This window comes from Leptinotarsa decemlineata, unplaced genomic scaffold (genome assembly GCF_025532065.1).
Source record: "Leptinotarsa decemlineata unplaced genomic scaffold, Ldec_3_MD MMD2_tig00026307_RagTag_RagTag, whole genome shotgun sequence".
In the NCBI taxonomy this organism is placed as follows: domain Eukaryota; kingdom Metazoa; phylum Arthropoda; class Insecta; order Coleoptera; family Chrysomelidae; genus Leptinotarsa; species Leptinotarsa decemlineata.
In genome coordinates, this window is record NW_027412681.1 from 11029551 (window position 1) to 11056802 (window position 27252).

Genomic DNA, 27252 nt, shown 5'->3' on the forward strand with positions numbered 1-27252 from the left:
TGGCGGCAACCTGTCCCACATTTGTTACTGGTATTCTAGAATTTTGATCCGATTCCTGAAATGTGAGTCACGGACAAGTTTTCTGTTATGAGGTAAAAAGAAACTGCCGATTCTGGCTCATGCCAAGAATTTGGTTCCTCTGTACTGTATTTTTTTACTTAGTAATCGTTTCGACACGTATGTATATAATAATAACGGCTCATTGACACATATAAGTACAAACATTTTATATTTGGTATACGTATGTATGTTTGTTTACGAGGTTTTACCTTTTAACATGTGAATCCCAACACTTGAGCAAAACCTGACTTCCTGAAACAATTGCTGATTGTTTGTTATTTTATGTCGGAATTCCAGGTTTGGTTTAGATCCCTGATCGTATCAAGTAACGACAAAGTCGTTCACTACGATTTGACACTACGGCACATGACGATCCGACCCAAAGAGGATCGTTTTGGTTGCGCAAAAGCAAAGAAAAACAGATCTCGAAACGTGACAATTTCTGTCGATCGTTCAAATCGTGGGACACCCACTTTCCGAGCTCTTTGACCTTCCCAATACGTTTTAACCACCAAAAACCGTATGGGAGTGACGTCCATTTATTCCTCAATCCCACGCACCGTTTGTGATGGGTCAGTGCCCACCAGGGCCCCAAATCCTTGTCCTGGATTACTGTAGGTCGACCACTCCGGGGCTCACCTTCGAGGCTAAAATCTCCGGAATGAAATTCCGCAAACCAACGTCGAACAGTGCGTTCTTCAACACTATCTAGATCGTTCACAGTTTGTAGAAACTTCGAAGGAAAAATCAAGCAATGAATTCATTAAATTTGGAGTGCCTCAGGGATCTATACTTGGACCCTTATTATTTTGCGTATACATTTTTTATCTAGTTTCTGTTTTAAGACATTGTAATTCACATATTATGTATGCGGATGACCATATCTATCATTTAACCCTAATGACGTTGCTACTGCTAATCGAAAATTGAATGAAGATCTAGCTCGTCCTATTTCAGCATCTGAAGCTCATAACCTCAAAATCAATTCAGACAAAACAAATCTGCTTGTTTTTGGTACTAATCGTAGCTTGGTGGAAAGATATATCAATATTGTTATAGGTGATACAGTAATATGCCCCAGGAACGTGGCAAAAAATTTAGGTATGGACGTGAATGGACAAGGTTTACAAACCATGTCACAGAATGTGTTCAGAGAAGTTACATAAGTTTGAAAATGCTTTATCCTCATCGTCACTTATTATCAATAAGTTTGAGAATAAAATTAACTAATGCACTTGTGTTGAGTCATTTTGCATATTGTGATGTCGTGTACGGTTTATGCCTGGATAAAAAAGACATTTGTAGAATTGAAAGAGTTCAAAAATAATGTCTTAGGTATGTATATGGTATTAGGAAATATAATAATAATAATAATAATAATAGGTCTTTATTTCCCACATATACAATACAATTAGTAACAGGGTAGATATACATTTGGGAGATCGCCGGAGATCCTTTGGTATCATGTACTACAGTGCATGATATCTCTGTTATTAACCTCAAGCGGTAGAAGAGTAATTACATAATAGCTTTCTCTGGCCAGTCCACCGGACATTTCATATATACAAATTACTTAGAATACAAGTTACATGTACAAGTTACTCAGAAAAAAAAAAGAAAAAACATACAACATTAACATAAGTCATTAGCGTTAACTTTATTGATCCACATGATTTTTTTTAAATAATGCCATATTTAGACTCTTTAGATTCGCTGGAATGGAATTACAGATAAGTGAAACTTGATACGAAAAATACCGTCTAAATATGTCAGAATATGACAGAATTATTTATAAACTTAGGAAAACCAAATGGTTAACTATGAAAAATAAGATTTTTCAGCGATGTACATACATACTTTAAATTTGAGGTTTAAAGGGTTACTTTCCCCTCCACCCCATCGAACCACTCTATATCGACGATCCTTCAGTTATAACATATATAGTTTGTATAATAATATTCCACAAAAATATACAGTTGGTAAAGTTTCCTTATTTAAGTGCTGTTACAAAAAGTCATTGATTTCATAGATTTTATACTTCTGAAAAATTGTCAGTATGAACATTCAACATGTTTTCTCTCTCTCTTTCCTCCTTTCTTTTTTCTCTTTTTTTTTGTTTCTTCTCTAGTAACTAAGATCAACAGTACCCTTCCCGCACATGTTTTTAGCCTCACTTGTAGTTTTTTTCAATTAGTTTTATAGATGAACATTTTATTAAAACAACGATAAAAATAAAATGCAAACAACAATAAAAATTAATAGGCGCCCCGGGGCGACTTCATTGATTCCAGTGGCGCATTTGCTTTTTCACCTGCAGGAAAATCCGGAAAAACCTGCAGCACCACATCATCTGAAGATCTTGATCTTCAAAACATCTTATAAAACAAAATGTAGGGTGTCTCTAGAGGCTCCAATAAATTCAATGCATCGCCAGAACATCCATTTTCAGATGATTTAACAATAAGCTTTGCACGGACTGGTTATTAGTCATATTAGGAAAAGCTAGATGAAGTTCCAGAACTTCACATAAGTTTTCGGTACTTCTTGAACATTTACCACAAAGTAAACACGTGAGGATTTTTCCAGCAAAAGATTTACAAACACAAGACGAGATGGGCTGTACAGAATCATCCAGTCGAGAGCGGTCAGGAGTATTGATTTTGCTATTGTTTTGCTCACGAAGAGTATTCAACAAGAACCCCAAGAATTCGGAACAATCCTCTTGTTGTCCTAACGAGTATCTAGTGGACTTCAAAGACTCCAGGAAATCGGTTGGAGGGAAAGATGATACCTTCTTACGAAACTGCATCTGCATGAACAGGTGTTTGAGTTTGATGAATAAGTAGTAAACATTCCCGTTCTCGTTCATCATTAAAACTTCGTTCTTGAAATTCTTCGTCATGAACAACACTTGTAAAATGCTATTCATGTAGCAAGTGTTTCCTAAATTATCCAATCCAATTTTCTTCTCTAGATTTTCAGGACAACTATCTACTGATTCACAAGGAAGAACATGTTTCACAGAATTTCCATAAGAACCATTTCTCAAGCTGCGATCGATCCTTCCAAGTGAAGAAGCGTTTCGTAGAGGAATCGATTCGGTTCTTGCTTCATGAAGCTCTTTCACTGAAAGGGAACCAGTTCTACGAGGACTGCAACTTATATTTGGGGGGCAAGAATGACCTGAGTCCACTGACCGCACTGAAAAAGAAGAAGGTGGATCAATCACTTGTAAATTAACCTTGATAGGAGACTGATGAATATTCACATATCTCGGCTTGTTTCGAAGAGGTTTCAGTTCCGTACTGAAATTAGGGCAATGCATGATCTCATCAAAATTATGTGAAGGAGGAATAGTTCCAAGTACTGAAGCAGCATTGCCACGTTGAATAGCAATACTAATTCTTTCTATCAAAAAAGGTAGAACGGTGATCTTTCGTTGCTTGGCCTATTCTCCTTCCGAGTTCATGAATGAATAATAATTGAATAATTATTGTATTTACATGTAATAAGGAACTACATTATTATATTGTCTTCATCTGTATGAATTCAACTCTCAGTATTATTGCTGTATTTTTTATGAAAATTCCTAAAAAGTTGATTTCTCCTTTCACTTCATAACACCCCCTAAGGATTATTTATTTCCCTTCCGTGTCCTTTTGATCGCAACCGAAATGTGAGATTTGCCAGCTTTTTTCCAACATTTATCGCTCACTTATCCTTTGATTTATTTTTCAGTGTTCTCCAAGGGCCAGTGCGAAACGGGTCGATACCGTTTCTTGGCCAAAACTGGAGGGTACGTGTGGGTCGTCACTCAAGCCACTTTGATCCACGATAAGATGCAGAAACCGCAAAGCGTGGTATGCGTCAACTACGTCATCAGGTGAGTTTTTTTTCGAAGTTTTCGCATGTCGAAATCGAAAATAGGGTGCGGTTATTGGTGCAGACAAAGTATTTTTGAACTACCATTCGATTTAGTTGAGTGAAGGTTCATGAGTTAAAATTCAATTATTCTGAAATTGTTATGATAGTAATCGTTCCAAAAGATCATAACCCATACTAATTAATGAAATTAGCTGGTATTGAAGGAAGAAGTTGTTGCTGTTTATAATTTATATTCTGAAAAAATCTTTGTAGTATAAATATATACCAGGGTCTGTTTTAGAGGTTGTATCAAGACTTATTTTTTCCTATGAATATTGGGGTCAAAATGTACTTAAAAGATACGATTTTTTCCAATATTTCTTCTCTTTTCCGCGGTCTAAAAAAATTCCATTGATGGGGGCAAGTACAGGTAGTTGTGAATGTAGTTTCGTTTTCGTTTTAGGTTATACAGAAAAAGTGTTTGAAATTTTAGGAAATGTCATAAGGAATACTAGGATTGAAAAAGTTTATGATACCAAATAAAAGTAACTGTAATCAAAAAAGAATCGAAGCTTGAAATATTTATGATGTATCTAATTAAAAACAGAAATTTCGAATTCATTTGAGAGTTACAAGAAAATTGCATACTTGCATTCACTTTTCATTTGAGTCAATGAGACTTAAGACATCTAATCTGCTTCGATCGAGATGAAAAATGAACAAGAAATAATGTGATACGCTTCAAATTTTAAATTTATTCAGTTAACTAGTTTAGTGGTCCAATAATTTTTCTGAAGAGAGTTTGGTTATGTAACAGGATCAATTTTTTCTTGTCGACGTTTTGAATTTAATTAAATTCTTCTTCAGGGCTCGAAAAGTTGTTCTTCGTGTTGATAATATTACTATTTAAAAAACCATCAAACATATGAAAAAAAAACAACATTGCAACAACCAAATTTCCGAGACAACACCAACACAAAATGATATGAAACATACGAATTTGTTTGTTTCATGTCGTTTTTTTCCTTTGATTTTTTAAGAAAAAAAGTGATCCTGTTACCGACCAACCTTTCTTCATTAAAATTTATTACCTAAAATTTAGAAGGAAAGAAAGTTATAATAAAAATTGTTTCTGATGGCAATTTTAACTCACGTGCAAAATTGTAACTTCATAAGATATTTATGTTTTCTTTACATTTTTTTGTAAATTCAATCAATGTTGAAAATTCAACGCAACCTACATAAAACTTGTTAGTTTGGGCCATATTGAATGTAAGCTCTACTAGAAAAACAAAATAGGTAACTTCAAGTTAACTTCAAGAAATATCTATACTTTGATCTATACTTTGAAATGGTAGTTTTTGTCTAACTAGCACCCATCAATATTAATAAACTAGTTCAGTTGACAATAGTACAATTTTTTAATAAAATTAGATACATTTTTCTGAAAGTTGAATATACATTATTTTTCCAATTAATGCAGTCTTTACTGATGACATACGAATACACTTTGTACTTATTAGTCTCGATTAGAACTTCTAAAAAGAAATTATCATTTCAAAATTAGTTATTTCATGTGTTGAGAATCACACGTTAAAAGGTAAGACCTCGTTAGTCCTTAGCTCGCACAAGTTTCTCAACTTCTGAGAGTTGTCGTTCGTATGGAGGCGACAGCTGATTAACGGAAAAACAGATTTTAAACAGATTTTTAAACAGATGAAGGGTTGAAAACAAACATGTGACTAAATTTTGATAACATCATTTTTGTAAAAAACATACATTTGATATGGAGGAGATGATTATGGAATGAAGTATTAAAATTAACAAGTTTTATGTAGATTGCTGTGATTCTAATTTTGCAGTGGTGAAGCAATTTACAAAAAGGTGGCAAAAAACCAAAACTACCTCATGCATACATCTAGAATCTAGATTAACAGATAATGGGAATCACGCACCTACATATTTTTTGGTTATTTTTCATCTTGAAGAATGAAGAACGATGAAGTCAAATTTATAATCGTGCTATTCATGAAAAGTTCCTGTTATTACTGTATACTTTGCATTTCATAATCACACTTTTAATGTATCACAAAATTTTGTCTGCACGTATTTGTTTCAAATAATTTTTGGCCAGCAAACAATTTTCTGGGAATTGTTAAAAAGTAACTATTATTATATCGAAAACAGCAAATTATTTTTCAAGCATTGTAGATTATTCACCTATAAGAGTAAACAGTGTCATTTTCGAACTTCATTACATACCGGCAAAAAACTCCATTCATCCAGCTTTTCCCACATCAACTCTCTTCTGGGAGTTCCAGCACAAAATAAAGTCTTTGTCGTACACATCCGCACCCTACATTTAATTTCGTAGCTTTATTCGGTTTCCTCTGGGTACGTGCATAATTTCTGTCGAAGAAAACAGGCAATCACTTTTTCGTCCACTTTTACGACATGGCCTGACGGCGGTGTGTATAAAGTTGAAACAGTCTTGAATATACATGGACTGTTCGAGAACGTTCTCCCATTAGACGACGACGTAAAAAAGGAATTACTCGTGGTCGAAGAAAAATCTTGGTTTTACAACCCTCGTTCGTGATGGACTTTAATATTCGAGTCCTGGTAAACGACGAGTAAGAGATACTTCCTTTTTTTTATAGCGGAAAGATGATTATGTTGTCACTGAAAGAGTTTGTTAGCGGCTTCTGATTTGAAATATATGGTGGCTTTTAGCATTAACCTATGTACTAGAACATTTTTCTTTGGGCTAATAGCCGTGCTATCATCTGTTAAGGATATAGCTTCTAGATGTATCGGATGGAAGAGAAATGGTTTCGCCGTTCAATCGCTTGTTAGATTAGAAATGTGATATTTGGAAAAAAGTTATACTTCATCGAGTCCGATATTTTCAACGATGACACCAATATCTCTTCTGATTTAACCGAAATTTCTTTAGAATCGTTAGAGTCGTTCAATTGAAAGATAGAACCGGAACTTCTGGCGTAGAATAAATCATAGCTCTGCTACTGAACAACAGAAAAGTTTCCCAGATATTTTTTTATAATAATAAAGAAGTAAGAAGCCAAAAAATTTTTTCCAAAAAAATTTAGTTTTTCTTTTGAAATGCTATTTTCTACTTTTATTTTCTCAAAAATTTCAATAGAAATTTCCGTTATGTAAAATTTGTATTATACAGTGTGTTGAAAGCCAAATGGAATAAATTCATTATTTCGATTACGGTACATATTTTAACAAAATCCCGAAACACGTCAAATTTAAATTATAATTTGACATTCTTCTACGTACAAATGCCACCCCTACCGTCAACCCCCTTCGAATGATAGGTACAACCCCAACTTTTTATATGGGAAGTATATGTTTATGATATATCGTTTGAAAGGTCTCTTCATTCTCTATTCAAAAATGTTATCGTTTTCAAGTTTATTGCAACAATTAGGTTAAAATAAATTAAAATCATGTGGTTACCGAAATTCGATAAAACTAAAAATTAAAAACTAAAATGTAATGCAAAACGTAATGAAATGTAGAATACGAAAAAGAACTATGGATGTTAACGAAGTAGATGTTCAAAATGTAAATTAGGATTTTTCTCATGAAATAGGCGAGCTACTTCCTGTTGTGTTCGGGTTTTATCTCTGTAACCATTCATTTGTAAAACTGTTATTTTATGCATTTCCGTTTATCTAACACCATTTGCCAGACTTGAAGTTAACGAACTTCACACTTGAATTAAAATACCGACAACTAATGTTGTAACACACAAAACAAGTTGATAAGGTGTTTTAAATTAATATTGCCACGGAAATTATTTACATTTTTCTAAAGGATACCACCTAAAAAGAACATTGCTATGTACTTATGATGCACTGTTTGGAACCTTTGGTGTAGTAATGAATATTACTGGAGTTTTTTCCCAACACCAAATCGTTATTTTCAACACCTCAACACGTGTTTCGATCACGAAGTGATCATCTTCAAAGAGGAAGATCAAACTCTTGAAGATGATCGCTTGCTGATCGAAACACGTGTCGAGGTGTTGAAAATAACGATTTGGTGTTAGGAAAAAACTCCAGTAATATTCAACATTGCTATGGTTTTTGCTTACTTTCTTATTAACAATACCTCAACATGAAATAAGTTTTGAGTATATTACAATAAGTTTTGAGTGTATTTTATCGAATTTTGTTAACCACGTGATTTTAATTTATTTTATCTCAATTGTTGCAATGAAGTTGAAAGCGAAAACATTTTTGAAAAGAGAATAAAGATACCTTTCAAACGATATATCACAAGCCTATAATACTTCCCATTTAAAAAATTGGGTGTTGTACCTGTCATTCGACGGGGGTTGAAGGTAGGGGTAGAATTTTTCCCTTGAAGTATGACAAATTATAATTTAAATTTGACGTGTTTCTGGATTTTGTTAAAATATGTACCGTAACCGAAATAATGAATTTATTCCATTTGGCTTTTCCACACTGTATAGACTTTCGTTTAAAATTCTTATCTTAGGTCCTGTTATGGCAAAATTGGAAGAGATATTCAAATGTTTACTCGTTGAAAATATTGGTCTTGATGAACATTTCAAACAAGAAATCATTATGATGGATCTACTACCTTGAACCAGCTTTTCGACCTCAATTTTAAGGTTTTTTTCACATTTCTATCATGTAACCAGTATTTTGGAACTTCAAACAAGAATTCATTTGCATTTTTACTTAGCTTTGATGTTGCTGTCCAACTATTGTGTATATTCCAAATTCCATCATACTTTAAATATTTTAGATTTACTGGCTATCTAAATCTAGTGTAGTAGATAAACTTGTAACGTCATAATTTCATCTTCTTTTCATTGAGGTTCGAATCAACAAAAAAATACTTCCCGTGTTCCTACGAAACAGACGTTCAGTTGATGTTCACGGTTGCCAATAAAAATATCAATTGAATCTTCAATTTTTCATTATTTTTTTTTCACTGCCACTCAGATTCAATTTTTTTGACGGTCTTGTAGCTCATATGCACATTGAAATTAATGATTCAGAGTAGTGATTTCGAACAAGAACAGAATGAATAAATACATCTCGGACCAAATTATTCAAGCACAATCACGTAATGCGTATGTAAACTGAGATTGACAGAGCTTCAACTATATTATATTGAATTGGTTCTTGCATTGTTAATGAACTTTCTAAATGTAGCTGTTTTTGATGTTTTTTCATGCAACATTTTAACAATTTGATCAATTTCGATATGGCTAGACTGAAGAAAACAAAAAAGTTTCTCCCAATCGTGCACTATCAAATAAAAAACTTAAAAAAAACCTAATCCCAACTAATTTATTTTTTGTTTTCATTAGGGCATTATAAAAGAAACATTCCTTTATTTCGTAGAAGGCAGAACATCTTATAGGAGTACACTTTCAAATTTTAAGAATTAGAAAAAAACACTTGATCTCCACCTTCAGAATTAAAAATGTATACCTACTCATCGCTTATGGGAAATTCAAAGAATCACATTATTTTCTCATAGTCAGTTATTTCAACATTGAGTAAAGGTATAGTTAGGTTAGGTTAGGTCCAAAGTGAGTGGGTTTATTCGACCCTCCACCGCAACTCGCAAGGGTTCATTGTGTTTATTGTCGACCAAATAAACCCAGCTTCTTAACGAAGCCGATGGTGTATGGTGAGTGGTCTTTCAGGTCTGATGGTAAGAGTACGGCTCAGCCGAACTCTAAAAACCAGGTTCAGTCCCCAGCGGGACAGGCACAAAGTATGTGCTCTGCTGTTTCATCATTTTCCAAACAGAGGCGACACACACTGTCTTCCGATAGTCCGAGTCTCTGCCTATGATGATTCAAATGACAGTGACCTGTAAGAAGGCCTGTAAGATATCGTAGTTCATCCCACAACAACTGTTTGGTATCAAGCTTCGAAGGATGAATGAACGCCTTGGAGTGAGCCAATCCTGGAAGATTCTGCCAGAAGTCCATAAATCTTCTTGACATCCAGGTGTTCAATATTTGTTTGGCAAAGCCTAAAGCGATGCCAATGACAGGTTCTGGTCCGATGAAGCTGCTTGCAGCACCCTCCTTTGCAAAGGAGTCAGCGGCCTCATTGCCTTCCAGGCCAGTATGGCCAGAAATCCAGACCAGAGACAATCTGTTAAGTCTTCTTATCGAGGAGAGTCCTTTTTGGCAATTTGCTACCAATTTAGAGCTTTCAACGTCGCTTGACTGTACGAGAATATTTTTATTGACTTGGGTATGAGGTTGGATTCTACCAATCTCTCCGCACACAATCCAATAGCGTAAATTTGCACTTGAAATACAGTGGCATAAATTCCATAAAGGTATAGTACTTGCTTTTTTTTATTATGCCCTCTATACAAAATAATGTAACAATTACCCTTGTTTTTCAAATGTTTTATTGAGTAATCACTCTGAAAACAAATTCAGCTGCGATTTCAGGAAATTATATTTTATTCATATTAAAATTTTTTTGTTGAACTGTTGAAAATTTAGGTGTTATTTCGATTTTTATGCCTTCCTTTATCAGAAAAATCCAAAAAGGAAATATTGGAAATGAATATTGCAACGTTTTTCATTGTTAGGGGCAAATTTTTCAGAAACATCTGAAGACAACTTGGGACTTGAACCATAACGGTAAGTTATTAATTGAACATTTGTACCGAATTGGGACGGAAAAAGTGATTGCCTGTTTCATCGAAATTATATTTCATCTTAATTGCGGATACAACTTTCGAACTTTATTTTATAGGTAGTTTGGCATAGACAGTCGTTGAGACTTTCATATCCGTTTATTTTTGGGAGGGATACATTTGGAAATATTGTCAATTCTATCAAAAAGAGGCCTAAACGATGATAACAACATTCGTTTCCAAAAAAAAAATGTACGGACATTTTAGAACAGTCAAGGAAACATTTGTGAAATATATTTATGGAATGGATATTTATGGAGATGTTGACAAAATGGTTGAGGCTTTCAGTGTTACTATTTTCGACACTGACACCTGTACCTAGATTAGGTAAATTGTCAATAACGTTCGTTGATCCTGCCGACATGATGTTGGTTATTCTTGAACCTATTAGAATGGGATTCCATTTTCGTTCGAGGTTCACAACTTCTTCTTTTCTGTCGACATTATCAGTGTGTTTGTGGATCTGTTTGGGAGCAATGAATTTCGTGTTTTCAAACAGAATTCTGCGATTTTCTTCACTGGGTGCGTTTTCTGCTACAGCCGACATGTCCGTTTGGTCTAGTCTGCAGTTCCTTCAGTCTTGTTTCCATGGATCTTTTGGTGGTTCCGCAGTATATCTTTCCACAAGTGCACGCTACGCGATAAACCCCTGCTGCTGATAGTGGATCCCTTATGTCTTTAGTCGAACCGAGCCTTTATTGTATCTTCTTGGTGATTTTGAAAACCGTTTTAATGTTGTGTTTTCCAATTCTGTCTGTGACCCTATTGATATATGATAGATAGGCATGTACAACCATCTGAGGCTCCTCCCCGTTTTGAACCGTGGAGCTCTTCACTTTCATGGCTTTGTTGATCTCGGATACACTGTATCGATTCGATCTCAAGGTCAAGTGACCTTGCACATACGTGTTTGCCATATATCCTCAGGGTCACAGACATAATTGGAAAACTCATGGGGGAACACAACATTGACAGTGTTTTCAAACCCACCAAGAAGCTACATCCAAGCATTAAGTCGACTAAAGACAAAAGCAGGGCAGCAGGGGTCTGTCGCATACCGTGCACTTGTGGGAAGGTATACATCGGAACCACCAAAAGATATATAGGAACAAGGCTGAAAAGCAGCATGAAAGAAAGTAGACTTGGCCAAACGAACAAGTCGGCTGTGGCGGAACACGCATCCAGTGAAGAAAACCACAGGATTCTGTTTGAAAACTCGAAACTCCCCATATCCGACTGGTACGGGAGGCAATAGAGATCCACAAATACACGAATAACAGAAAGAAAAAAACTGCGAACCTCAACCGAATATAGAATCCCATTCTAAGAAGTTCAAGAATAACCAACATCATGACGGCAGGATCAACAAACGTTATTGACAATTTACCTAATCCAGGTACAGATAATAACACCACAGACTACAGCCTGTCAAATATAGGAAGAGCTTTCTGAATTTCACTCACTAGATCTGCGTTCATTAGAAGACAGTGAGAGTGAGAAAGAGAAAGATTTCTCTTCCTAGATTTGACAAGCTGTACCCGAATCAACATAAATACGCTTTACGTAATCGTAATACCCAGTCATCGGAGAGAAAAACTCAAGATGTTCCGAGAAATGCCAGAAAAACATTCCAGAAATCGGCGGCCTTGAAAACCGAATAAAAATGGTGGCACTGTACTAATGTTCTTAATCAATATATTTTCACAAATCTCTTCTATCCATTGTTGCAATGTGGAAGATAAATATGGTTTGTTATCAGTACTTCCACATTGAATTTTCAAATAAATATAGTATATATCAGCTGTTTGAAAATATATTACGAAGAAATCAAAAATTAATTAATCTTCAGGTGTTGTAATCAAAATGGAGAAAATATCTATGAAAAAATAATAGTGAATTAGTCATTGATCTGAAACATTTTCGAAATATTTCAGTCTTCCGATCATTCACTGTCTCTTTTGTGATAGCCCTAGATCTCCCAACAAAAGACTGCAAGAATTTGAGAAATCACGTTAAAGTAATGTGACTGAAGTCAAATATGTCTGGTGACATACCGAGGAGAGATACATTTATACAGGGTCCTGCAACAGTGGCGCGGTGTTCCATATCTCTATATAGGAAGCAGATAGGAATCTAATTTTTTATAATATTACCTTATTGCTCGAGCTCGACAAAATAAAAATATTGGCGGTCACACAGGGTGTTCGATTTTTTCTGGGCGGATCCCAACTGTGTCTTTTTAAATGGCAACCTATATTTTTTATCGCTTTTTCGGTTTCTTCATAGAAAATAAAATAAACTTTATGTATATCTGCACTTCGAAAATATTGACGGTTTTCGAGATATCTAGCATGACAGGTTTTTTTTTTCCAATATTCGTCACTCAGAATATTTGAAATTATAAAGTGGTGCCAAGTCCAGTTGAAATTTTTTTTTGGTCGAATATTCTACATTGGTAACTCTCTCAAACGATATATCTGAAATCGACCTGTGATATACAGGGTATGAAAAACCGCTTGCCAAATATTGTAAATGAAAATTTGCAAAATCTTCCTTAGATTAAATGGAACACCCTGTGTATTATTGATCCATAAGAAGCGCCAACGAAACCTCTATAAATTTCATTAAGTATTCCCTATGGCTAAGTTCAATAGTTTTTCTTAAATGAGCATTTCTTTCGAAAAATGGTCATTTTTTCAAAGCGAAATCCATTTGACGACTGATAAAAATATACGAAAGATATCTTGTTTCAATTTTGTACATTAGAAGGTGTCCAAACAAATATTTTTTAACGAAATAAATGTATGTACCTATCACTTTTTGCTAAATGGAAAATTATTTTTTCATTGGATGCAGAATTTCACTCATAAATCGTGCAATATCAAACCAAACAAGTTAAAAGAAAGAAACATTATAAATAACTATTTTTTCATGTTATTATATTCATTCAGAGCTTGAGTTCTAGATATTCAAATTTGTCAACTGGCAAATTACAAAACTACAAAAGGGAGAGTTTAATTAAGGTTGATAATGAAACTTTTATAAAATATGTTCAACATGTCTTCCATTTTCTTGAATGCAGAGCTGAAGTCTATGTTTGAAAGACTGTTCTACCCTGCGCAAGACAGCTGGTGTAATGCTGCGAAAAGCATTCGTTATTCTAAGTCGCATATTTTCGGGAGAAGTTGGTGGCTCAACGTAAACCATATTTTTTATGTATCCCCATAAGAAAAAATCTAGTTTCGTCAAATCTGGTGATCTAGCGGGCCACCGTACAGGCCCATTCCGTCCTATCCATTTATTGGGAAATACTTCATTTAGATGATCTCTCACTTCTGCCGAATAGTGAGCAGGTGCACCATCATGTTGTAACCACATTCTATTGCGGAGGTCAAGAGGAATATCATCTAACAAACCTGGTAAATCATTTCGTAAGAAATTGAGATACATTGCACCATTCATATGTCCCTCAAAAAAGTATGGACCAATTACATATTCTCCAATGATGCCTCCCCAGACATTTATCGACCACCTATGTTGATAATCCACCTGTCTCAATAAGTGAGGATTTTCTGTCGCATAATAATGGTAATTATGTCGATTTACAAATCCATTTTTATGGAATGTCGATTCATCCGACCATAAAATATTATTGAAAAAATATTCGTTTCGACGAATTTTGTTCATGGCCCAATTGCAAAATCTCACTCTTTTCTCGAAATCAGCATACAGTAGTTCTTGATGTAACTGAACGTGGTATGGATGCAAGCGATGTTTCTTCAATACTCGTTGCACTGATCTCTCACTTATATCCACTATTTCCCCAATTTGTCGTTGACTCCTACTAGGATCTTCTTCAACAGCAAGAAGAACTTGCAATTCATTATCTTCATTAGTAGCTGGCTTGATGCGCTCATGTTTGGAATAATTAATAGATCCAGTTTCAACGAATCGTCCCAAGACCTTTCGGAAAGATCTTTCATCTGGATGCCTTCTATCTGGATACCGTTGAGAATAAATTCTACTTGCCAATAAACAATTCCTGTCTGATTCACCTAATATGAAAATCATATCAATCAAATCACTTTTTGATAACAACATTCTGATGAAATTACACCGACAGTTCAACTTCACGATTGACTAAAAATTTCAATATTCATTTGCAGCCAAATATTTTGTTCTGTCATTTGCCAGACTACTTGATTTCCAATAAATATTTCATTCGCTGAAAGGTTGTTTTAGACCGAAAGAATATGGCACAAATTCCGAGATTTTTGAAATTATTGTAACTATTCAAGAACGTCCATTTTGTGGTGTAATTCGCAACTTGTTTATCTAGCAACAGGTAATTTTAGGAATGGGCGATATTTTAAGGAAAGGGTATTTTTTGTATATTCTTATCAATCGTCAAATGGATTTCGCTTTGAAAAAATGACCATTTTTCGAAAGAAATGCTCATTTAAGAAAAACTATTGAACTTAGCCATAGGGAATACTTAATGAAATTTGTAGAGGTTTCGTTGGCGCTTCTTATGGATCAATAATATACAGGGTGTTCCGTTTAATATAAGGAAGATTTTGCAAATTTTCATTTACAATATTTGGCAAGCGGTTTTTCATACCCTGTATAACACAGGTCGATTTCAGATATATCGTTTGAGAGAGTTACCAATGTAGAATATTCGACCAAAAAAAAATTTCAACTGGACTTGGCACCACTTTATAATTTCAAATATTCTGAGTGACGAATATTGGAAAAAAAAACCTGTCATGCTAGATATCTCGAAAACCATCAATATTTTCGAAGTGCAGATATACATAAAGTTTATTTTATTTTCTATGAAGAAACCGAAAAAGCGATAAAAAATATAGGTTGCCATTTAAAAAGACACAGTTGGGATCCGCCCAGAAAAAATCGAACACCCTGTGTGACCGCCAATATTTTTAATTTGTCGAGCTCGAGCAATAAGGTAATATTATAGAAAATTAGATTCCTATCTGCTTCCTATATAGAGATATGGAACACCGCGCCACTATTGCAGGACCCTGTATAATAAAATAAATATTTCGAAATGAAATTTCGAAACATTCATCTCCCAAGTTTCTACACAGTAGGATCTGGTAAATGCCTGACGGAAAACAACTACTTCCCCGACTAATTCCACGGTGAACATTATATCCGAGAGATATGCATGCAAGTTACCACACCTTGCAGTCAAAAGTTACAAACAATCCATGTAAGAACAACTGAATAAAAACGCTGAGACGCAACTTTGTTCCCTTGGGAACATGTGAGTTGTTACATTTGACACTAGTGTGGTGGTCCCCTCTTACTCTAGGCCAGTTCAGGTCAGCTGTTAGTAGACTCCGGTCTACGTGTCTTTATCATTGCACAAAATAGTAGCGGTGAGTGGTTTCACTTGGTTTGGGATGAGAAGAGGTTGCGCTTCTAGAGGAAAGTGCAAGGTTGATAGTTTCAACGTATCCGCGACTGCAACTGAGAAAGGGATGTAAAAAAAATTTGATTTTTTCAATAGAAAGTCCCGAGAGGCATTTCAGGTATTATATATGAATTTCCTGTTCAATTTGTCTGTTGTAAACCGAATCGTTAATGTTGAACCCTTCCTGATAGAATTGACATGAAATATTCCCTCTCAAAGTAAAACCGGATGTGAAAAAAAACGAGCTTGTATTATGGTTTCAAATTTCCTAGTATGAAGTCGTTTGGCCTCCTATAGGTGTCCCAACGCTGCCTGTGAATTTCAATTTAATATTCTGGAACGTAATGTTTTCAGCTACTGCCAGTCCCAAATTTGATTACGTTACGGTACTGACACATTGACGATGCTATTCTGTTTAATAAAGCTGTCTGTGCGACCCAGAGGACGTCCGAAATTTAACGCTTTCAGCATCTTGATGAAATTGGACGGGAATAGCGTCCGCCTTTTTCTTTCATCGACCGTTCGTTTCTTTCATTCCGCGCCCGTTTCGAACTTTGATCATATCGGCGTCATCAGCATTTTATTGCCGGCGAAACTTTTCGGCGGGTTTTATGGAAGTTTTGCGGTATTTATATGGAATTTCGTTCGGTGAAAGGGAAAGTTGAGCTTATATTGGGAGTAATTCGATTCCCTCTTTCGTATTTATTGGAATCAATGTTAGTTAGTAGTGCCGGTGTTTTTCGAAAGAACTTTTCGGAATAGTCGTTCGGGAATTTATTATTTTTTTATTGACGAGTACAAGAAAAAGTATTATTTGTGCAGACGTAGTTGGAATTGAATCGCCTAGATCTAGATTAAGAAACGGGCTCCTAGTTCTCTATATTATAATCACGCGCAACATAAATCTGAATTTAGACCAGGGTCGATAATTTTTTAAACCGAAGGAAATAACAGTAGAATGAAACCCATTATGGGCGATCTGAGTTCGTGAAGTGGGAGGGGGTGAGTTTTTAAGGGTAAAAAATGGTTTATTTCGTTAATAAAAATATCTACAAATTTTGTATTCACAATTTTTTGTGATAACCTCAAAATTCGTGTAAAAATTCAAATACCTAACCAGGTTTTTGATTTTTTATTTTCATCTTTTTCAAAACTTACCTCTTTATGTCTCAACTACACTGTAATTGATTTGATTTAAAATATTATTTTTTTCACTTTATTTTAACTTAATATCAAAAAAGCACCCTAATTTCCAATCGAAAATTCTCGCATCGACAAAGTCGATGTACTTTTTGTTCGTTGAAATCTCTACTTTCTGATGGTGTACAAAAATATACATTACTATGGTAAATGTTCTCAGAAAATGCAAAAAATAAAAAAAACTCGAATTCGATTTTTTTTTTGATTTGCAATTTTTTTTCGTTTATCAATGTAACATGGAACGTTTTTTGTGTAATTAAAGTGTAAATTTCAATAAATAGCTCCAAATTGTACATGATTTTAAAAAATTCGAATTCGAGTATTTTTCCATTTATTGCATTTTCTGAGAACATTTACTTTAGTAATGTATATTTTTTTACACCATCAGAAAGTAGAGATTTTAACGAACAAAAAGCACACCGACTTTTTGGAAAAAGCTGATATTTTGACGCGAGAATTTTCGATTGAAAATTAGATTGCTTTTTTGATATTAAGTCAAAATAAGGTGAAAAAATAAATATTTTAAATCAAATAAATTACAGTGTATTTGGGACATAAAAAGGTATGTTTTCACCAAATTTCGTAGTTTTTTTTTGAAAAAGATAAAAATAAAAAACCAAAAACTTGGTTATTTGAATTTTTCACAAAAAATTTTCAGGTTATGTGAAAAAATTGTAAATACAAAAGTTGTAGATCTTTTTATTAACTACAACTTTGACATTTAATTTTTTTCCATAGGACTTGTAGTTTTGCCGGAAATCGAGGTACACCATTTTTTTCTTAAAAACTCACTTCCACTTCCCGAACTCAGATCGCCCGTTATTTACTTTTCCTTTCATTTTTATCAGATTTCCCTCCTTTTCTGATGGGTTTCATCCTGCTATTGTTTTTTTTTCACATTTTATCATTTTTGAAGGCTTCAGCCCTGGTGTAATTTGTCATGTAATTTCTGTTTTTGCCACAATAAATACCTTATTTAAATTTAATATTTCTTATCATCTAAATTGCTAATTTCCTTATATAAAATATAACAACTATAAGTCTAAGCAACAAGTTCCTTTTTAGCGAATATCTGTCCATCTTTGCCGAAAATTTTGATTGAACTGTCGAGGACGTCATTTGATTCTGAATGATTTCTAGAAACAAATAAGTAAAAAGTTGAAATCTAGTATAGGTTTTTGCAATTATCTCAAAAACTATTGCAAATATCGGGGATATGAAAAAAATATCCTTAAAAAGAAAAAATTTCCCACACAAAAGTCCCAACACCAGAGGAATGGACGAAAATAGAACTAAAAACTAGTAGTGACGATCCCTTTTCCAAAAATATATATATATGTTTGATTCATGAAATATAAATATCAAATAATGAAATACATCAGTTACCATTCAGTTATATAAATGAATTTTTAAAATTTGGAAGTTTATATAAAAACCACAAGAATATTTCAACCAAAGTCCTCGATTTTTTACCTGCTCAGGTTTTTTGTTCAAAGACTTTGCAAAAGAACCTGTTGAAATTATTAATAATATATTGATTCTCGAATTTTTATCATGAACAATTTCAGGCATGAAAAAAGTGTAAAAATTAAAATTGTTCGGATTCATAAATGATTGCCATGTTCACAAGTTACTGATTTTTGTCGCAAATTGAATCATTCGACAAAAAAATAATTTTTCAAGAAAAAAAATCATTTGTTCTTATTGCTCAGTAACACATTTGTGTTAATTAATAATATATTTTGATATCAAGGTCCAGTTTTCAAAAAAAAAATCAATTGTAATATTCTTGAAACTATTATAAAAAATGATTCTTTGCCTTACAATTTTTTTCAACGGTACAAAAAAAATATAAAAATAATCATGGAAGTTTCTCTGTTTTTTTTAAATTTTTTCTATGAAAACTAGTTGAAATGATTGTTTACAAGAAAGACATACATAGTTATTTTTGGATTTTTTTTACTATTAAATAAAATATATTGCGCGAAAATTACTTTGTTCGTTAAATGGACAGAAATGCCAAAAATATGAAATGAAAGAGCAATATCAATAATGCTTTTAAAAAAATATTCCTTAATAACAATATTTACTATTAATTATTAATTAACAATTGCGTCTTTGCGAAATTGAAAAAAAATCCAATGGTTGAATTTCCGTGAAAAAAAATTATCAACATCGCATTTGTTTATAAGGATTTCTTAAACTATGGGAGTGAAAACTTATATTCAGTATTCCGTGATAAGAAAATGAATCGGATTATTCGAAAAAAAAAATAATACCTTAATTTAATTTTTTCATTCATTATTACTTTCAATTGTTCATAAAAAAAATAAGAATCAACAGTAGACTCAAAAAGTGAAAAAATAGGACTTCGTTTTGAAAAGTATCACGATTTTCATGTTGATTTTCTTGTGCTCGGCAATGCGAACGTTCAAGGCCTTCTTTGTTTCACCGATGTAGGATTTTTCACACTCACAGGGTATCCGGTATATGCAATTCTTATAATCGCAGTCCGTGTTTGGTGGCCAGATATACCCTGCGAGTGCGGATAATCATATATCGGTGAAACTAAAAAGCCATTGAAAGTTCGTATTGCCGAGCACAAGAAACACACAGCGGGGGGAAACCAGCAGAGCATGTTTGGACTCATCAACATAACATCAAATGGTCTCAAGCTGAAATCATCCATAAAGAGGAACACTGGTTTAGGAGAAAATTCAAATAAGTCGCATATAATATGTTGTTCGACAGCGCCTTTAGCCAAGCTACCGTAGAGATGCGCAATATATGGAAACCTATAATCAAGCAGAATACGACAAACTCCCACCAAACGGTCAGCTCCAGCTAAAACTGATGAAGCGGTGAGAGGGAAGAGGGTATAGATAATTGCACTCGAATGATCTATAAATAGTCAGATATCGGAGGAATAAATCCATTTATCACCCGAAGACGATCGTGGGTACTAACAATCGAAACGTCGTGAAGTAACTTGACTTGAAATCTTTCAATTTTCATTTATTGTTAATAATTTTTAATTTTAATTTCGAGTTAATAGTTCTATTTTTTTATTGTTCCTTGTATTTTATTTCATTGTAATTTAATTTTTTTAATATAATTGTTATTTTTCAGCTAATCTTTTTAATTTTTTATAGATTCTTTCAGACATTTCAAATCAATTTATATCATATCCGACAATGGAAGTCCCAACCAATGAAATGTACCACAAAATATTGTCAACAAACGTTGAAAGTCGGTATTAGATTTCACAGGTATCCATCACCCATGCAGTGAAATTAAAAATAATATGTAAGTTACCACGTGGTACAGATATAAAAAAACATGGAGTATATAGCCATCATCAACAATTTTTTCGTACTATGATACCTAGATAAGGATCATTATATCGCTAAAACCATCGCGTTAATAAACAAGCATTTCGATAATAAGTATGTCTTACCTAATTGATCATGAACATCAATGGAATGAATTCGCACAATTTTCAGTTTAGTTCGTTCTAATAATAGCTGATAAGATAAATACATTTAGCTAATGGAATCGTCACAGCTCGTTTAATGGACATTCGCTGCTTTTGAAGACAACATGAAGTCTACAGGGCATTCCACGAAATGTAGGATCGTATCATGTATAAAAAAAATAATGAATTTTATCGAATATTCAAATCATTTGTTAGTATTGGAAGGTGTAGTCAATCGTTTTTCTCTTTTGAATGAAACCTCATTTCAGTTGAAACAAGACTGTCTTTTGTGTTTTCAAACAAATACTTCATTCACTCTAAAGAGTTTCAACTCATCTGTCACCACTTTGTTCCACAGCTCCTAGATTATACTTTTTTTTCACAAATCACAAACATATTTGATGTTATTTACAAGCTATTTCAAAATCTCAATGAACTTTCAACAACATTACATTCAGTACTTGAATGCCTTTTTAGATATTTTTTAACAAAATATAGTTCCGTTCCTCAAACGAGTAGCTTCATAATAGATTTAGTATGAATGTATGTATATGACTTTTCTTGCATATATCTTCTTCCCATTTATACCTGCTGTACTCTTCTACTTTTTTCATCTACTTCAATATAGTTCTTCATATTAATTTTCTCAACTTCTCACCACATTCAACAATTTATATTGCCTGTAGCTCTATATTCTCACTCAGAGTTCATATTGTTCAGCGCATTGAGTATCCCTTGATTTCATCTACTACTGAATTCATTGTTTTGTCTCACCAATTTTCATTATTTTTTTGTTTCCTTTCTTTTGTTTCAAGTACTATTTTTCTCCTTCAAAACTTACTTGTTTTCTTATATCCATTGACTTTGTTAATATAACTAGGTTGTCAGCATAAGCTAATTTGTCCTGATCTTCTTTATTGATTTTCCCAGTTTTATATTGCAATATCATTTTAAATAATATTGCGAAAAGTGCATTCTCCTGTTTGACTGTATCATTCATTTAATTTCCAAACATTGGAGTATGACCACTTCAGTTTGGCTGACATTTCCATTTCATTTTTTACTTCTGTCAGGACATTTCTATAGAAAGAAAGGAATATATTTGTTCATAAATCAACTATATGGTATCGAACATGTCAATTTATACTTGATATAATAATTTTCCGAAGTGAATGTAATCAAAAAGGAAGTATACAATTTGAACTGTGAACTGTGTAGATTTAAAGAATGAGAATAATAATGAATACGTGTACATACAAACATATAAATATACATTATATACATATAAACATAGACATAGACCCTTTATTAGTAATCATCGTGATATAAAATAAAATATATGAATAAAAATGTAAAAGTATAAAATTAAAGAATATGATTGTTTACACAGAAATATCAACAAAACTCAATCATTGAAATATTCATGTAACGTATAATAAGCTTCAGTCATTAATGAATCTTCAGTGATTTTTTGAATTTGAGAGTCCTACAGATCAGGGAGTTTATTATATATTTTTATCCCAGATAAGTTGGCGATTTTACAAATGCGGATATTTTTCAGTTATTGTTATTAAATTAGTAGCGTTTCTAGTACAATATTGGTGGTGGTTATTGTTTGTCTTCAACTCGTTTCATGTTTTTTGACATGTAAGCCATTTTTATATATGTAGGTGCGGCAAACTGGCGAAATATTTTTACTGTGGAAAATTTTCCGGCAAGAATTACGTGAATTCATATATAACACCTGAGCTGAAAAGACCCGAGCCTAAGAAAGAAAACGCGTTTTTTTTTGTTCAAGAATTAACTTTATTCATCAATGTAATCTCCATACAATCATTCCAGTGCCACTCTGACATTTCAGTACCACTTTTGTAGAACTATTTATCTTTTGCCTCAAAATGGGCCTCAGTTTCAACAATAATCTTTACATTCGAGCGAAATTTCTTACCGGTGAGCATTTTTTTGGGGTCTGCAAATAGCCAGTAGTCGCTGAGAGACAAATCTGGCGAATACGGTGGGTGTGGGTGCAATTCGAAGTTCAATTTATGTAGTTTTGCCATTGTTTTGATTGACTTGTGATACGATGTGTCCTCTTGATGAAACAACATTTCTTTCTTTGCCATATGCGGCCGTTTCTTTGCAGTTTCGGCCTTCAAACGCTCCAATACCGCTATATAATATCCACGCACATCCCAAAATATCCATAACCCTTCCAGTCGATTGTTGTGCTATCGGTTGCTTTGTACGAAGTTGACCAGTTGCTTTCCTTTCAGATGCTGATCGTTTTGATTCCGGAGTGAAGTGATGGATCCATGTTCCATCCATTGTCACATATTGACGCAAAAATTCTGGTTAGTTAGGTTTGAACATGGCCAAACACTGCTCAGAATCATCAAGACGTTCTTGTTTTTGGTCAATAGTGAGCTGACGCGCCACCACTTGAACAGATCTTTCTTACAGTCAAATGCTCATGCAATATAAAGCTAACACGTTCTTTCGATACTTTCACTGTCAGCTAACTCACTCAACTTCACTTTTCGATTATTCAAAACGATTTTGTGGATTTTTTTTAATGTTTTCTAGTGTTACTGCCTCATTTGGACACCCACTGCGTTCTGCATCATCGGTGTCTCTACGACCACGTTTGGAGTCAGCAAACCAACATTCAATTGTTGTTTCTGATGGAACGGAGTCCTTATAACACTTTTGAAGCCATTGCTTCGCTTGAACGGTATTTTTTCCCATCAAGAAGCAGTGTTAAATGAAAACGTGAAACTGTTTTTAATCCATTGCTTTGAATATAACAAAAGTAGTGTTACTTTTAGCACAATAACTCACAAACTGATGAGTAGAATATCATGAAATTTCAACAGCTTTCTTTTGAATGTTAGTATTAAATGAAAAAGCGGTGAATGCAATAAAACTGGCGCCATCTTTGTGTTAGGTGCGAGACTTTTCAGCCCAAGTAGTATTCATCGAATAAAATGCTTGAAGATAATCTAGAATACCATTGATATTCATTCATATTCGTGTGCATACCAAACTGATTGTATCATTATACAGGGAGAGCCAATGAAAATATATAGATGATCTTTCAAACGAGGTGTCACTCGACCTATAATCACATTTTCAAGATTCAAGGTTTCAATTTTACTCTAAGGAATCGATCTCGTTTCGTTTTCAAGGGCGTTCCAATGAAAACTTAACCTCCTTTGTTAGTCAGAAACGGACATGTAATCGAAAATTTCAGAGAACACGTCAATTTTCATTTCTAGGGGGACTAATTCTAATATGAAAATCATTTCCGAAACTTCACCCCCCTGCCGTAAGCAACTACCCCCTCATTTTTTCAATGGCGTGGGGGGTCGAGTGATACATCATTCGAAAAGTATTTTGTCCCTCTATTGCCTCTGTATTTTTTTTTTCGAAATTGGTTCATTTGTTATTGAAAAATTAAATGTTGAACTTTTTATTTAAGAAAAAAGAAAAAAATCGCTGTCGTTCATTTTAATGAGGAAATCAATAAATAATATTAGTGGAAACAAAATCAACGAATAAATTGTTCAAAATGACCTCCAACTAGTTCCATACAATAATACAGTCTACTCTCGAAAGCGTTCCGTACAGTATTTAAGATGTCCGAAGTCAACAATCGGCATTTCCAAACAATTCTCTGTCGCAGGTCATCTAGATTTGTGGGCTTAGTAGAGAACTCTTTTGAATTCAGGTGTCCCCACAGAAAGAAGTCCATCGGTGTGAGATCAGGTGATCTAGCTGGCCACTTCACTGGACCCCTTCCGCCAATCCAACGCATTGAAAAATGTTCGTCCAAAAACTGACTCATCCGAACATCAAAATGTGGAGGTGCACTATCCTGCTGGAATGTTATTTCATTTTCTACTAAATTGCCATCATTTTCTAAAATTTGTGTAATCATAGGATCTATACAGTCTTGTAATAGATTTAAGTACGTGTATCCATTGAGATTACCTTCAAAGAACAATGGTCTAACAACATGATTACCAAGAATGCCGGCTCTTACATTCATTTTTTGTGGAGTTTGTGAATGTGTTTCCATCACCAAATGAAGATCCACATCGTTCCAGTAACGACAATTATGTCTATTCATTTCAACATGAAAAAACTTTCGTCTGAAAAACATGTATTGTATAATGGGTTTGGGTTATTGGTCAATTTCTCGTTGAACACCTCACAAAACTGAAGTCGACGATCAGGATCATCTTCAATTCCTGAACTAGGATGGAATTTGTAGGCTTTCAAAATCCGAAAAACACTAGTAGCTGATACACCAGACGCTCTAACTACTTGTCTGATAGATTATCGATTATCCATTTGTACATGTCTTGAAACTGCAACTTCAACTCCGTCATTTCTGACAGGACGGGATACTTCATATTTTCTTTTGTGAACAGACTCTGAAGTTCGAAACTTTTCCATTAACAGTTTAACGTTGTGGTGTGGATGATTCGTATTATAAATTCTTGCAGCAGCTTCAGCACATTCATTATTTCGATAATATGTTGCAACAATTTCTATTCTTTCTTCAGTAGAATAAACCATGTTGAAACACAGTGAACAAGGATGACTGAATAATAATTCGTGAAAAAATGACAGTGGCCAACTATCTACCTATTGTTCTACGACAACTAGATTCAACAAAAACTACCAGTGCGGAAAAAACTAAAAGTTTCATCCATTTCAAAACTTTTACTAACAGAGAATTATTCGGGAATGTCGATTTCTGACTCCGGACATCTTCAATAATGTAAGGAACGCTTTCGAAAATAGACTGTTTTATTGTATGGAACTAGATGGAGGTCATTTTGAACATTTTATCCGTTGATTGTGTTGCCATTGATATAATTTTTTCTTAAATAAAACGTTCAACATTCAATTTCTCAATAACGAATGAACCAATTTTGAAAAAAATTACAGAGGTGATAGAGGAATAAAAGACCTTTCGACTGATGTATCACTCGACCCCCCATGCTATTGAAAAAAGTAGGGTAGTTTCTGACCGCAGGGGGTGGAATTTCGGATATGATTTCCATATCAGAAATAGTCCCCCTAGAAATAAAAATTCACGTGTTCTTTGAAATATTCGATTACACTTTCGTTTCTGACTTACAGGGAGGGTCAAGTTTTCGTTGGAACGACCTGTATGTATCCTTATTACTTATTTCGATATTTTTCTGGTCTGTTGTGAAATCTATTGGGTTACTTGTTGAATGCAAAGTTATTACCAGCCTTGAATATCAAGCTCGAAATGGCAAAGACTTTGAGGTTAGTCCAAAGATCCCTCCTGTGTTTTGGTACCGTAGCCAATGTTTCGTAACGTCGAACATTTGACTCGATCAGAATAATAAAGCGACGAATTCCGACTGTAATTTGAGATTCATGGACGTTCTTTAACTGGTCCCTTGAAAGTTGTTTATCGACGACGGTGGTTATTGATATGTTTCGTTGAATGTTGAATGTTTGGCAGCTGTTTTTAGTCTTGTATTACTAGGTACATACATGTCTGAATAATACCGACATTACCCATCCCGGTTTCACACTCGGTTGAAAATATTTCAGAGAGTTAACAGTTTATGAAAAAAAAAATTGAATTGAATTCATCTCATATGCATGATACAACTGTTATACAGGTGTAACTGAATAAGTGTAAAACATTCAAGGAGGTGATTCCTCATCGAAAAAAAGATAGGATCTTTCATTTCATCTTCATTGGAACATCCCTTGTTAAGATACATCCCCTTAAAGGGGGACATAAAATTTGTATAACAATTTTTTTCACAAGCACTGAAAAAGTTACAATATTGAAATTAACCTGACGTTTTGTACTACCAAAAAAACACTTAGCCAGTAATTAATTTGGTTTACCCCATGGTTGTAAGGGGTGGAAAACGCAACCCCTAAAATTTATTTCCAATGTAACTTTTTGTCTTATTATTTATTTACCATTTAAAAATATATTTCCGATAGCCTGTTTCATTCTAAACAAAAAATATCTCTTGGGTTTTTTGCCCAAAATAAACCAGTTCGCAGCAGAAAATTATTTTACGAACAACTACAGAGATACATCGAACTGGATTTATTGTTATTTTGTAGTTAGTACCTGCATTAAACGATTAAAGGGTAATAAACAAAACTAGTTTTTTAATAACAAAACACACAACATGTAGAAATCATAGTAAATGTTCAATATGTCGCTCAAATACTCCTGGAGTCTCGCTGATTACCCTACACGCATCGATGATGCGGTTTCTTAAGGCCTCTACATCGCGAACAGGAGGACGATAAGCCAAATGCTGTAAATGGCCCCAATTATAGAAATCGAGAGGATTGAGATTCGGGGATCGAGCGAGCCAGTTCTGTGGTCCTTCTCGACTTATCCACTGATTTGCATATGTTTCAGTTAAATGCTGACGTGCTACTTGACTAAAATGGGCGG

The 27252-nt window shown here is 34.0% G+C and overlaps 1 protein-coding gene across 4 annotated transcripts in view; it reads left to right on the forward strand.

The window, feature by feature from the left end:
• LOC111508655 (hypoxia-inducible factor 1-alpha) overlaps positions 1–27252 on the forward strand; it is a 268802-nt gene that overhangs the window by 148931 nt on the left and 92619 nt on the right. For all 4 annotated transcript variants that reach the window (XM_074180950.1, XM_074180949.1, XM_074180948.1 and 1 more), the window contains exon 7: positions 3799–3943. In XM_074180950.1, the coding sequence (XP_074037051.1) occupies positions 3799–3943 (145 nt within the window). The remainder of the gene's footprint in view (positions 1–3798; positions 3944–27252) is intronic.